Here is a 15,980-nt window from a genome sequence, read left to right on the forward strand (position 1 = left end):
TGGTTACTTTTTCTAGATATCGGTGACTAATCAAAGTAGTAAATCATATAAATTTACAAACTTCTTCTTAATATTGAAATAAAACACACGATTATTGCCTTCCAAGAAAGGAGTGTACTGCTTTATCACATATCATTTAAACGCAACATACTAGAAACGGAGAAAATACGTCATCGGCCTGCCTGACGTCATCATGACGTCACGCGACGCCTATCGAGGCTTTTTGTGGGAAATTTAAAAGAGGGTTCTCTTCCTCAAACATAAATTACTCAAGTGGATCAGGGATTTCCCTTTAGCAATACAGCATTCCAGGGCGTTTCATATTAAGTACCTTTATAGTCATCGCTCGATTGATTTAAAGGATGTTGTTTCTTTGAATATCTTATGCGCAGTTATGTTATGGAGGCGAAGCATAGGTAACAGCAGAAGTGACTAATCAGGTTTATCTGTATGTTATCATGTTTCGAAATTAAATAATACACGAGCTGAAATGTATAGGGTTAGGGATTCCCAGCGATGGTAAAACCAATGCTAGTAGTATTGTTTTTTTTTAACAAGTAATAATTAAATAATAACAGTATCTACAGAACCGTTGGTAAAGTCGGAAACATAATCTTATTTTATTTCATATCTATTTTAAAAAATGTGACCCCTAACCCTATTCTTAATTATTAAGTAAAATAAAACTTTGTAGAATATGTGGGACAGGACAGCCGCATAGCCTGCCTGCTATAGAAAACAATCGTTGGTCAGGCAATTCAGTCTAAATAAAAAAAAGAACAACATCTATCCTCAACCGTTTTATTTCAGCACCAATCAATATAAAACATAAACTTAACAGCTATCACAGTTACTTATACTCTAAATATACACAATATATAATTAGATTTAAATTTGCATTATACATTTTTTTGTATCTAAGCAATACAAGCTCTATTAAATTCATTAAGAAATTAAATCTTTATAAATAAAGGCTTTTTATTGTAGTAAAGCAGGCAAATAAAAAATCGAGGAGCAGTAGAAAGTGTAGAAACACGTAAAAAACAATCAAAAGACAAATTAAAAAAAAAAGTCATGATCACAATGTTTCATCCAATGCTAAATAAACATTAAGTGTCGAATGTCCCACTTTTCTCATAAAATTATAAGCTTAAACAATGGTTTGCTTGAATAATATGCGTTGCCATATATAATAATAGTTTACTGTGATATAGCTACAGTCAGCTGCAGAGAGGTGACCCCCCCCCCCCCACCCCTCCTCCTGCATACAATCAGTCTATGTAGGGGGATCACCTCTCTGGCAGCTGACTGTACATGTATAATATATCATTAAATAAATAAATAACAATAAAACATCACATATATGAAAGGATTTGATTTGAAATCATCAGGTAATGTGGAAACGGTAGTCCTCGACCTCCTTGAAAAATTAATTTAAAAAACTTATATTAATTTGCGACTTTTTGAGACCAATCTAACAAACGTAAAGTAAACAAACATCTCTTTTCACTATATTTAATTTTAATTTATTTCATATTTATATTAAATTTACTTATGGCATGGCCCCTCTAAAACGCCATTTGCGATACATTGCGGCATTTCGTTCTTGTAACTCTATAGTTGAGATAAAATTACAAAACTTGGTGTATTTTATCAGCCAAACAGGTGTAACAAAGTAAGGGGCACCCCCGTTGGAAGATATAAAAAAATGTTTTTTTGAACCACCCTAATAAATAAAGAAAATTGAGTTCTATTTAACTACCACATATCACTTCAATCTTATAGGAATAAAAATTAACACAGATTACATTTTCCAAATGTTTGAGTAGGCATAAATGAACATGAGGAATATTTTACTTAATATTGCACAATAATATTATGACAGCAATTATTAAAATTAAGTGTATATTTACAACAAGCGTTAAATTTGTCTGGCGTCATTGAAAAATATTTTATAACGTTGGCAACATTGATTTTAATGTATAATATTTCATAAACATTCACTATGGTCCCTATGTAAAATAGCTTTTGAACTCTCAAAAGTCGTTGTGAAATAGTGCTAAAGTTTGCAATTTATTTATTGTAACCTAAAACACGAAACACACACATAATGGACAAAACATCTTACAGAAAGATAAAAAAAGAGAACATTCACAGCTGTATGCAAACTTGTCACAATAATTACTTACAGTTCTTTACCAATTAGTAAACAACTGCGATAATATGAAAGTAAAACACTTTAATCGTAATCATACATTCAAATCAATAATTTAAATAAAAATATGTACGTATGCAGCAATATTGCAACGATTTCGCAAACTTAAGTAGTCGTGTTTAGTATTACAATCGTTTTTACAAAAACGAATTGCTATTCGCAACTAAAGCACCATTTCACTGCCAAGCCATTTCAAATCGTTTTATCATTAGAATAAAGTTCACGATCCAAATTCCTGCGTGTCACCGTCGATCTCTTCGAAGACGTAGCCACCACGGCCGTCCATCTGTAGGTAGTGGTCGTGGTGCTTCCATAGAGATTTGCGGTGAGATACCGTGAACAGAGATATACCCATCTATTAAAAAAAAAAAAATTAGAAAAGGGATACGGTGGAACATAAAGTTATAAATATACCGGGTGGGAACTGTAAGCGTAATAATAAATTAAACTATAGGCTGTACTCTTCAAACTGACCAATATTAATTCAGCTACTTTTAAAAATAACTTGTGCTTTGATTATAGCGAATTTTGTTCTGTTTAAAGCGTGAAAATCAACGTCAATTACAATGATGATAGCGTACATTGTCGGAAATAATTAATTTGTAAGAAAAATAAAATGTCTAAACACATCATAATTTAAAAAAGTTTATTAACAAAAGTATCGTCATTTGAAGAGTACAATAATATGTTTTAATTATTAAATTTGCTCGTGTTACAGGGCCAACCGTATATGTATAAAGTACGTACGTATATATAGTCGTCACATATTGGTAAATTATTATTTAGCTCCGAAAATGTTGACTACTTTCGTACGCGTCATAGCAATAGCGGATGAGGGAAATTCTCAAAGCATGTGTTGTGCGATTAGCTAAGATATTTCCACGCCAACTATAAACTTATCTCGACGACTAACGGGGTTATCTGATATCAAATAACTATCTGAATGAAGCCCATTTGAATACCTAGTTGAGGTAATTTACCACTTATCGTTATCCAAGGAATTTCCCTTTTTGCAAATAGTTACAGAAGTTTATTGTGTTATTATGAACCAAATACCTACGTATAAAGGAGTGATGATCTTTCTTTAATGTTAATAATGTTTTCGTAAAGTTGGCACTGCACATCAGGAAATATTAACTCCCTCCTCAATTATTAATAATTTTTATTTAGTTTAAAAAGGCAAAGGCAAAGTCTAATAAATGTTGTAGATTTTTATATCCAAGATAAGAGGTAAACCAGGGATCGGAACCGGTTTTTTGGAAAAACTTTGAAATAAACATATATTTCGGTTTATTTTATACTCCAAATATAGGACTCGGTTGTGTTTTTAGATATTTAACGACTTCGTATTATTAGATTGCCCAATTAGAAATGAAATAATTAACAAAGAACGAAAAAATACCGTTTTCGTTCCCATACAAAAAATACCTTGCTCCAGGGTCTAAAAATTTAAATAGGGTGTTTGTTCTATGTTCATGACACTTGTTTTGTGGTTATGATATCATGATATGAGGTAAATTAAAAGTGGTATTCCCACTATTGGTTCCACGTATTTATTAAATAAAAGTATGTTTATTTGATATGGATATTTTGAGGAAAATTTGTATCGGTTTATGTGGAAAAACTACAGAGTTAACCGGAAAGTGGACTTTACGGGAAAGGGATAATTTTTAATGAGAAAATGATATTAGGACTTGTGACGAAAACCCACAGACTTTCCTGGTAGATCAACTGCAGAGAATGGATAAAGACCGAGCTATTAAGAAACTGGTAACCACCCGCTTGGCCGGTAAGAGACAATATTCCCTACACTCTCCCATCCGGAATCACCTAGTTGGTGACACTGGTACATATGCATATGGTGCTGGTGTAGCATCGGTGTCTTACCTCTCTGCAGTACTGGTACATCTGACCCTCGACGTCTACAGACACGGCGCTGGTGCACTCATCCAAGATGGCGAACTGCGGTTCGTGGTAGAACAGACGGGCCATCTATAACAAATGCACATAATGCTTATGCATGTAGATACTTTACAAGATGGGTTAAATTACAATTATGACACAATAAATACAATATACAAAAGCGAAAAAATCCCTATAAGGGATCTCTTGCAATAAAAATATTCTCGAATTGGAATAAAAATAACAAATGCCTCAGGAAATTCGTACCCACTTAGCGTAATGCTTGTTTTCATTCAGTATATCTTGTATTTATATTTTCTCAAAATTGCTCAATATGTAAGTACAATATATATGTACTGTAAATGTGTTATTTTTATTCCAATTCGAAGATTTGAAAATTATGATTTAGAAGATGTGAGATATAGGTAATACGTTTTCATCTAAAAATGTATGAATCGTAGGTATGTAGTTAAACTTCAAATGGGTGAATCAACTTTTTTTGTTTTGTTATCCTGTCCCGTTGTCCAAGGGACAACAGTGGCACAGTTTGTTTGAAGAGACGTTGTATGCCGTTCTATTAACATTCTTAGTAGGGGGCCCATTATGGACATTGGTTATAACGACCACAAAAACGCAAGTTTAATACATTTAAGTACCATAAAATCAGTATTTAAATGAACTTTTGTCCCCTGGACAACTAATCGTAACCATGGCAACGAGTGACGCTAAAAAGTTGATTCTCCCAAATACATACCTACCCACAGAATTTGCTTGGAATATACGTTGACATGATAAATGTATTTAGTAAGTACATATTTAATTTTATCATTAACTAATAGTATTGCAAATCTTAAAAAATATATATAGCTGATATGTGTCAGCATATTCGAGTGATAAAATGTGTCGTAAGAGTCGTAACTATTTTACGTACGTAATTAATCGCTGAAAAAGTAACCTCCCTGCATATGAACTTTAAACAGATGTGCAAACCTATGGGCACAATCTTTATTCTTAAATTTGAGCACAAGTACAACTTGTGCGTAACTCCTGATGTGATAACGAAGACGAAATAACAACACTGTATTTTGTCATTCATCTCTCTCGTTTTGTAGTAAAATGCGATCGAGAGTGCCTGTTGTTTAGTTGAAGAGTCAATAACATAATAGGAGTACTACCCATCCTGTTTCCACTTGAACGTAAACAAGAGGGGTAATAAACCATTGAGTTTAAGTCATTGTGTTAGAGAAAGGATCAGTTTAAGATGGTATTTCTATTGTATGCACTAATCACTTAATCCTATTGTTGTAAGGTTGTAAAGTAACTAATAATTGTTTTAAGTAAAGGCCGACCAGAAATATATGATCAATGTTAAGAGTGTGCTGTTATTCTCATGTATAAAGTGACAGTTCAGTTTAAAGCATAGTTCATATAGAATTGGCACATAATTAGCAATGTTTAAAAAATAATAATTCCATGGCGGGAAAAAATTGTCAATTACAGTTCAATCACCAACCTTCAAAGTATTAATTGTCAAAATATTTTTTTCCTAGCTTTTTGCATTTTAAAGTTTTCGACCATGAAAATTGAGAACAGCAGATTGATTGTGCACAAATACTTCGAAAATTCTTATCGATCCCGGACAAAGACAGCTAAGTCGCTTAAGATGTTAAAAGCTAGTATTTGTGGGGTCATAAAACGTTACAAGGAGACTCTATCAGCTGACAGGAAAACACAAACTAATCGGAGGTCTGGGACAAATAACAAGATTTTGGGAAAAAAGACCTAAGGTCACTCAAACAAAATTCAGAACGGTCTAATTACGATTTATCCCAAAAAATCAAAGAAACTTCTAGAAAGATAAAGATGATTCACCTCAGAGGTGGCTATAAGAGCTATCGAGCAATAAAACAGCCAAATCGGACTGTTAAACAGATCCGACAAGCTAAAACACTAGCTCGACTATTGTACGACCCAGTATTGACAGAATTCGAAGGTTGCTTGTAGTTGGACGACAAGACGTATGTAAAACTCGATTTTAATCAACTACTCGGTTCGAAGTTTTATATGGCCAATAATAGAGGTCATTTACCCGAAAAATATAAGTTCGTGAAACTTGACAAGTTCGCAAAAAAACATATGATATGGCAAGGAATTTATAATTGCGGCTGTAAGACGAAAAGTTTTATAACATAGTCAACAATGAAGTCGGACCTTTATATTAAAGAGTGCTTAGAGAAATGAGTATTGGCATTTATTAGATCCCATAACGGTCCTGTGAAATGTTGGCCAGATTTAGCCAGCTGCCATTACTCAAAAAAAGTTTTGGCATGGTATGCTAATAATCAGGCCAATTACATACCCCGCGAGATGAATCCTTCGAATTGTCCCCAATTTCAATCTATCAAATACTATTGGGCAATCATGAAATAAAATTAAATAAGACTAGTCAAATTGTCCAGGGTATCAATTCATTGCGATCTACAAGAAATCAACACGCCAAAAATGTCGACAAAAGTGTTGTGCAGAAAATGACGGGGGTCTATTATGAAAACAGTTCGTAATTATTAACATAACAGATATTTTTTTTTAATTTATACATATTTGAAAGCTGAATACATTACTATTTAAAATTCACCATTCATAACTTTCTTATTTTATTAACTTAAAAAAATAACAATCTTCTAGTGCGTACCAATTCTATATGAACTATGCTTTAGTATGAAAAATTTAGTTCCAATGAAATTCCGCAATAAGGCGCGTGATCATATATTACTGGTCAGGCTTTATAAAAGACTGTTAAAGAATTTAATGCTTTTACGGGTACCTGAAGTAAAATAACTGGTCAAATCAGTCAAATGGACCTTTGGCAGATTTTATCGATTTCAATTGTGAATAAAGCGAGCGAGACAAATCATGTTGATGATTTTAAAAACAAAAGGACACGCCTAGTCATTGTTTCAGTGGTTTTCAAGGACATGAGGATGAAAAGTGAATGAATGGCGATTATGCTAAAAACTTTTTAGTGCCTATTGTCATGTAGTAGTAACATCTTACATACAAAACAAGGAAAATTGATTGATCATAAGAGATAATAATTTACTTAAGGGGAAGGTCATTAAGTAATACCTACTGTATACGACAATATTACCTACAATGGCCACAATCCACATGAGATCTGAACATATGGAAGACTTGAGCTACACGAATAAGAGGATAGCTCTATAGTTCTATGTCCAACAGGTACATAAAAAGGGTTCTTAAAATTCAAGGACCGAAGTAACAAAAGGGGCCGTAGTCGAGATTTGTTAAAATAGGCTCGAGAATTTTAAGACCTAATTATGTACCGTTGTAATTATGTACCGTTGTAGACAAGTCGGAGTCGGTGAAAAATAGTCTGACCAAGCTAATAGGCTACATGCATGAAATAGTACAACATTACGATACAAGTGGGAAAAGTAAGAAATGTGCGAATTACCTTTTCGCACGTGTATTGTAAAACGTTTTCCAGTACATAATTATGGCCCTTTAAATTTTCGACATACGCACGTATAGTTTCCCCCTTTCATGAAACATACTTCAAACCGTGATGAGTGGCGGAAAAAAGGGGAGGCCTTTGCCCAGCAGTGGGACACAAAATAGGCTTAAAAAAAACGCACGTATAGTGCGAGTTACCGCACTAGCGCGGTAAAGTAGCACCATATATTATGTACTGTAAAGATTTTTTTAATTTTTTTTTACTCCTCTACTGTTGTCTGTCATTCATACATTCATGAACACTAATATAAGAACATACATAATAGGTTTGAAGAAAAGTCTACTATATTCTCTATTCCTCTCAACAGCATTTTAAAATCGCTAAAACGTTACTGCTATTAATGGCTACCAACCTAATAAAGTTAATACAGTTACAAACTAAGTGTATTGCTGCCAACTTGCAAAATATTAATTAGGTTGTATAGTAGAAACAATTGCTTCATATCATAAGTCAGAAACACGTATTTGACAGCAACATCCATAGACTACGAAGACCGCTTAGCGTTGCTTGTTAGTCTCCATAGGCTACTGTGGCCGAAATTGAGAAAAAAAGTGTCCAAAATTTAATTTAGCAAGGTGCAAGTAACAGCCGGCCTAAAGTAGCCAAGGTGACAATCGCTACGACAACGAAACGCTTTGTCTCTCTATTACTCTTCCATACTAGTGAGACAATGACAGTTGCGTTCCGATTGCTACAGAGCGTAAGTAATTGACATATTGGCTACGAGAAGGTGTTGCTGACCACCCGGGCCGTGGCGGACGGTGGCATGATTATACTAGTTTAAAGTATATAGTAGTATTATTTTTGTTGACTGGTAGAAAAAGTATTGTATCTAACGTTGTATAAGTAGGTCAAAAAAGGCGAGTGGCATTGTAAAGGAATACGCCACGAGCATTTTTTGAACAAACTTCTTTTACAACGGTTGCATAAAATACTATTCAAAACAACACAAAATGAATCCAAAAATGGGTAATCCGCAGCTTTTTGTTACAACATTTAAAAAAAACGCAAAATTTAAAAAATAAATTTATTGCCGTATGTATGCCACATTATGTATGTCCCATCCCTACACTTACGCGTAACTGAGCGCCATATTTGGAACGACCAATCGCAACGCCGTTAGCACCCGTCCCGCCCTGCACCTCTTCCTGACAGTTTGGTGACTTGCGTTGCGAACAAAATTACCAATAGGCTTTTATAGGCGATTTACTGTGAATGAGAATGATGACTAAAGGCGAGGGGCCTCATTAAAACTTATGGTGCAATATATCCCGTAAATGTCGCCAAAGGAGTACAGCAGACACAAATGGGTTAGCCAGCCTTGCCCAATTTTTCGAAAATCGACAATCATTTTGACTATTTTGCGTGAAAAACGAGGTAGCGCCATTCTAACCACCTCAGCTCCTCCACGAAACCTAGCAATGTCATCAGGTTGCTAACTGTCTCCTAGTGTGCGCGGAGTACCTAGGCTGCTCCTGTATACTTCTACCTGTTTACAGTGTAGGAGAATATGTTTTGGCAAAATGAGTACAGCAGACGCAAATTGGTTCAAAAACTTACAGCTATTCTCTGTTTCTCGCCACCGGAGAGCACGTCCATCCAGTCCTCCACGGCGTCCCAGCCGCCCTCACGGCTCGTCAGGTACGCCAGCTGCACGATCTCCAGGAACCTGACATTTTACGTAAACGTGAACAAAATTACTTGGTAAAACGTACACCCGGGAGGATTGCACTAAAACGGTTGTAACCGTCGAACTTTTATTGTAAGCGAAGTTTCGTATAGTTCTCTGATGAATTACGTTCGTTCTTCCATCGATTGCGGTGGAGCGACATCATCTGTTTACGTTTCTTCCTTGTTACATGTGTTCCAGTAAATTCTAATACCGATCCTATTGGCGTTTTTAATTAATGACGTGTCAATCCGATATTATATGCTATTTTAAACGGACTGCCAAATTGTGACGACGTGAAAAAGTTAGGTCATGTCGGGTTAAACTTTTTGCATGTTTTATCTAACTATTTATTATATAAATAATTGTATCACATTTATTATAATACATAAATAAAGTGACTTTTGTTATACAATTCAAGTCAAAGGTAGAGTAATGTAATAGACCATGGAATTACCCACCTGTTCAGCTGCGCGTCCGTGCGGCCGCGGCGGACCATCTCATCGCGGGTTTGAGGGTAGATCACCTGGACAAAATGAACGTTGTGTGTATAAGACGACCGATGACCAACACATTGCAAGAAGAATTTCTCTCGTAAAAAATCAGTGCATTACAGTCACAACTTTAAGACATGTTACTCGTAATTTTGTTAGTCAATAGCAACTTTACCTGGTCTCTAAGGGTCCCGAGGGTCATGTAAGGCCGTTGTGGCACGTAGAACAGCTTGCCCTTGGGCGGCTTCGTGAGTGTGCCCCCGAAGATGGGCCACAGTTCGCCCAACATGCGGAACATGGACGACTTGCCGCATCCATTGGGTCCGCATACCAGCACGTTTATTCCGGACCTAACACATTAATTGAAAACTACATCTACGAAAGAACTGTCAGCTAAAGTCGAATGGGTGAATAATGATAATGTGTTTGGGTACTAAAGAGATATAACTTAAATCTAAAATTCGAAAAACACAACTAATTTACGGGGTGAATATTTAGGTTATACTGAGCAATTTTTACTGTGGGACCATCCCCGAAATCGCGAATAAAAAATTGTCTGTTTCATACATTTGGCTGTCTGACCTTGACATTTTTTAATGGGAGCGTAATTTTTGGTTTCGCGATTTCGGGATTGCTCCCGTACTAAAAGTTGCTCAATATGAATAAGTAGTAATAGTAGTAGTAAATTATTGCAGATGACTAAATAAACATCCTGTAACTTTACTCTTTGTTCTAAACTTTTAAAATGACGAATCCTCTAGCTGCCCGCCATACAAGAAAAAAATTCAATCAAATTTGAATTCATGGTATGTATCGCACGTGTACGAACCACCACTCTTTACTGAACAACGGTGTGCCTTGCGTCTTTGCAATAAGATTAATTGTCAGTTGAGCGTGGACAATAGTATACATATATAAAATCGCACCTTTTAGCATAGCTATATATAACTGAAGTAAGTAAATTATAGTCTAATTGAGCAAACTACATAATATATCTGCTTTTTCGAGTGTGACCTCACTAGTGCGTACATCTGTGTGTAGAGCACTGTTGAGAGCGTGCGACTTTCAAGCCGAGGTTGCAGCTAAAACCCCGGCTCGTACCAAAGAGTTTTTCGAAACTTATTTAAGATATATCATTAGGCGGGTCCACACAGAGCGAGCAGCCTCGCGAGCAAATTTCCTCGCGCGGCAAACGACGGGCCTGGCGCGGCCGCGTGCTCGTGTAACTTTTGCCTCGCGCGCCAAACGTGCGCCTCAGCCGAAACCGGACTAATTCCAATAAGGCCTAGTTTCCCCTTTGGTCCAACCAACTCAGAGGTCAGACAACAGATGGCAGTCACTATCATAAAAAACAGCTCCTACGCCTATTCTTGGGATTCATTGATAAATGGACCCCAGACACCTATGAGCCGTGGCAAAAAGCGAGGAAGTTGATGATAAGTACAAATGTGGGACTTTGTGTATTGCAAACGTCACTCACTTGACTTCGAATGAGAGCTCCTTGATGAGCACGTCACCGTTGGGCGTGACGAGCGGCACGCGGTCGAAGCGGATGATCTTGTCCTGGTAGATGATGCGGCCCGCGCCTGGCGCCATCAGCATCGGTATTACTAGACAAAAACATCATCGTTAGTTATCGTCATTTGCTACGCATGAACAAAGATTAAATAATTAATAGAAAACTTTGAAGGTTTGAAGCTTGTTTTTCCAATAGACCCATGAGTGTGTTCTGACACACTCAGCGTCTATATATATTAGGTCATACTTAGGCTTCCCATAAGCTGGATTACGGGATAGTGTTTAGGTTTCCGTATCGTATCCATGTTCACGCTGCGTTTTCTGTTGCTACAACATTTTAGCATTTAGCAGCATACAATTTTCTTTAGGACCCAAAAAACGTCACAAACGGGGGAATTTGTAAGGTAAATTTTATTATTTTCTCCAGTTCATCATATTTGTGCGTTTTCCACGCAATAGCCGAAGAGCACAAAGCGGCCAATGGTGCTACTATCTTTACTAAATATCACTGACACTTACCACCGTTCCCATTCTCCATCTGCCAGCCACACCATGGTTCTGGTGTACTTCCCCTGGTTCACGTCAGACAGAACAGTTCGCAGCTGCGTCACTCTTGACGTGAGACCGGTCAGTTTGCCTAGTGGTATAGCAGAACATGTTTACTGGACACTTACCACCGTTTCCGTTCCCCACCTGCCCCACCATGGTTCTGGTGTACTTCCCCTGGTTCACGTCAGACAGAACCGTTCGCAGCTGCGTCACTCTTGACGTGAGACCAGCCAGTTTGCTCAGCTCTCTTCCAGAGAGGACGAGGCGGCCGATAGCTTCCGCCATCTTTACCAGCATGCGTCCATATGTGTAGTAGTGCTGCAAATCAAGAATTGCTAATTGACTAATTGACGCATTGACGTTGGTCGTTGAGGGTCAAACACATAGAGATAAAAAAAAGATCTTCCGAAAGTTAACTGAAGGATACTGCATTTCTTTTTATAAATTGTATCGATAGAGCCCCCACGATGTAGTTTTGAGCTGTGGCATAATTTATTAGTTTAACCATAGGTTTAATAATAATATGAATAAATATCTAACCTTAACTTTCCGGGACATAAAAGACAAATTAGAACCTAAATCCTATGTTAATACTCGTATTAGCCTAAAAAAAGGAATAAGTTATATCCTATTGTAATACTGTATCGAATTAAATAGTTGGCGCTATAGGGCGTTATCACTTAGTATAAACCTAGTGACTGCACAAAATGGGGGGTCTTATAGCACAGTATTGTAAATACATTATCCTTTTCGCGGTCTTACATTCCTTTGTCTATCAAATATCAAATATCAACTATAACTAAACAGAGCTTGCTACTTGACATTGTTGCTTGTTGATATTAGTATTAGTCATCTAAGGAGAAGATATCTATTTTACACAGAGATTACTAAGTATGTAACGGTGCATGCTGCATACCGTAAATTCCATTACGTTCATAATGTAAACAATGTTGAATATACCACTAGCGCCCAAGTCCACTTTTGGAAACGCCTTATTTTCTTATAAGCAGTTTTTCAGAAATTATCAGGTAAACGTTATTCCCCGTTTTTATCCCTATTCATTCCGCCATACTCATACAGAACGGTTGACAGTATCGCATTATGAAAAGAGGTCACAACACGACTAAAAGCCTAGGGTAGAAAAAAACACTCAACGCCATTCTAAATTTACATAACTATCACCCACGACAGTATTCCATTTATTCATTAAATATTATATTATTGTATTGTGCAATAAAGATTTTATACTCTCATGTATTGTGTAATAAATTGGCGGATTTAATGCTTTAAGGCATTTTCTGCCAGTGAACCATTGAGATAAACCAGAAAGATTAAGTAGGTGCAGGGTATTTTGAAATAATCGAAAATGTAACCAAGACATACGATAAATACTAACCTATATAGACTTACACATGCATAATAAAATAAAAATGCTATTTATTAAGGTATAAACCCATTACATACCAATTTAAAAATTATAGTTACGACCACAATTATTATTAATTACTATATATTATATTACACTAAACTAAGCTAAGATTAAAAAGGTGTAAGTGAAACCTTACTCCTACAATAGCATGTTTCGTACACAGTCTTAACAATGCTGTTCGCCGATTCGCTCACTCTCCCGACAAACGACCAATGCCTTTTACGCATTATAGCGTAACAGTCATCTACTCTGGTCTCGGCGAACATACCAGACGCACTACATCGCCACGGTAGCCGTAACATTGCACGAAACGCGTTGTTGTACTGTACTCGCAGTCTATTGTACGAACGTTTCGTGAAAAGGTACCACAGGTGACTAGTGTAGAACGCCTGACAGTACGCCTTGAACAAAGTTATTTTGGCTTGGTCGGAACAGTGAGCAAACCGGCGTGCCAACATGTTGCTTCTTATTGCAATGGCCCGTCGCTGCCTTTCGAGATCGTCATCGTCTTTTAATCTGTCTGTCAAAACATGTCCCAGATACTTAAAACTATTTACAAATCTTAATTCAGTCCTATTAAGCCTAACAGGTGGAACGACATCTGGACCCTTATCATATTTGAAAACCATTAATTCAGATTTTTTTACATTATATTTTAGCCCGTGCATTTCAGCATAACGCTCACATATCGAAACTAGTATCCCGAGGGCCTGTAATAGAAGGGTCCGAATCAGCACTATTTGTCCCCCATCCCATCTAATGCTATTTGTCTGGTTCACATACCAGTACCCCAACAGATTGGCTACCCTACTCGGTACACCTGCTTTTGATACTTTATCCCATAGTAGACTATAGTCAATAGTATCAAAAGCGCGGCTCAGATCTAGAAAACAGCCGTAAACCGACGTCTTTTTATTAAGATATCGACTTACGACGCTTTTAAGACAGAATATAGCCATATCTGTTGAGAGACCCGGACGGAACCCAAACTGTGCGTCATTTAAACGTATGTGTTTGGTAAGTAGGTATCGGATTTATTAGTTTTTCAAGTACTTTTGATAACACAGTAGCTAACGAGATGGGTCTGTAGTTAGTTGGGTCACTGAGATCACCAGTCCTGTTTTTAACTATGGGCACCACCCTCGTAATCATACATTCATACAACACAAATTAAATAATTGCGCCATCTTTAGATGTAATAATGGGCCCCCATACAAAATATGTTCAATACTTAGACCATCGAGGCCCGGTGACTTTCCGCGTTTCATTTTTCTAATACAATGCCATATCATATCTTGCGTAATTAATAACTCGGAACTGTTCGACGGGTTACCACGGTCCCTCGTACTCGTATTATCTAACAAGTGAGATCGCGACGAGTGTTGAAGTGAGTTATCGACTTCAAATTGTTTGATAAACATATTAACTATATCTTTTTCATTTTGGATCCCATTTATTGACAAAGGTCTAGTTTGTTTATTTATAACTTAGTTTGTTAGTATCTTTCCAGAACTCAGAGAAGTTTCCTACGGACCTATGGGATGCTTATAGAGTCCATTTTAATTATTTCTTGATTCCGTTGCCACCAAGTTAATTTATTCTTAAATAAATAACGTTTGCTGGACATATTATCATAAACCGGACTTGAAGAAGGCGAACCGTGCAACAACCATACTTTATGCGCTTCGCGTGCGTTATTATACAGTGGTAGTACATGATAATTCCATCCGGTAATTTTATTGGTTTGTTTACGTTTCTTATTGATGGACGTTTGCCTAGCAGCTGTTTGAATGGACCGTATTATCTCCTGATAAAATGTACTAATTACTAAATAAAGTATCTCGTTGTTGCAAATTTCGCTACAATTATCAATGTGCACGTTAACATTTCTTAAACAATTAGTACATCATTTGGTATACCTTTCTATTTGCTCATTATGTACATCGGTTTCCCCATATTATGTTATTTACTACATTATTGTTACTAGGATTCGTCTTTGATACTATGAGATTTAAGTCACATTCAATGAGTAACGGATAATGGTCAGACCAATACACATCGTATCGGACCCTGGCATTAGTACACAGCCTATATGCAGATTCCGTGACCACACAATGGTCTAGCCAGCTTTTAGAGTCGCAGGACTTCACGCAGGACGTCACTTTTAAAAGTAAATGTGTCACTTGACTCACCGACCAGTTCAATGTCCGCACAGATCCATTTCTGGTCGTTACAGTAGGTTATTAGTTCCTTACCGAATGAAGCACGCACGTCAGCATTAAAATCACCAAGTACCAACACTCATAACCATTGTCTTCGATTATAGCACTTAAAAACGCCTAGGCACTCTGTAAATAACGGTAAGTTATCCGCACAATCGGTCTGCATGTACACCGACATAATTAAAATACTCCGATTTCCTGGTAATTCCGCCCTTATAGCAGCGATTCGTTTTGACCCGGTTCCGATTATCACAACCTTAGTAAACAAACTTTTTCTCCACAATACAGCTACTCCCCGATACGGTCTACCCTTCAGCGGCCAGGCAGATGTATCTATTGCTGATATTCCATGGTAATTAAAGTCCTTGTTAATCTGGCTCAAAAAATCAAGGTCATCTGTTAGAATCCATAATTCTTGAAGCGCGATTATGTCATTTTCTTTACTTA

At 36.8% G+C, this 15,980-nt stretch overlaps 1 protein-coding gene across 1 annotated transcript in view; it reads right to left on the minus strand.

Annotated features, from left to right (window-relative positions):
- Positions 1–787: 787 nt before the first annotated feature.
- Positions 788–15,980, minus strand: part of LOC133519819 (ATP-binding cassette sub-family D member 3) — a 35,409-nt gene continuing 20,216 nt past the window's right edge. Inside the window, exons 10-16 of the mRNA XM_061853934.1 lie at positions 12,008–12,200; positions 11,296–11,425; positions 9,991–10,165; positions 9,783–9,847; positions 9,213–9,321; positions 4,103–4,207; positions 788–2,570 (exon numbers count right to left, since the gene is read on the minus strand). Coding sequence (XP_061709918.1) covers positions 2,436–2,570; positions 4,103–4,207; positions 9,213–9,321; positions 9,783–9,847; positions 9,991–10,165; positions 11,296–11,425; positions 12,008–12,200 — 912 coding nt within the window. The 3' untranslated portion in view covers positions 788–2,435. The remainder of the gene's footprint in view (positions 2,571–4,102; positions 4,208–9,212; positions 9,322–9,782; positions 9,848–9,990; positions 10,166–11,295; positions 11,426–12,007; positions 12,201–15,980) is intronic.

Source organism: Cydia pomonella, chromosome 7 (assembly GCF_033807575.1).
Source record: "Cydia pomonella isolate Wapato2018A chromosome 7, ilCydPomo1, whole genome shotgun sequence".
Classification (NCBI taxonomy): Eukaryota; Metazoa; Arthropoda; class Insecta; order Lepidoptera; family Tortricidae; genus Cydia; species Cydia pomonella.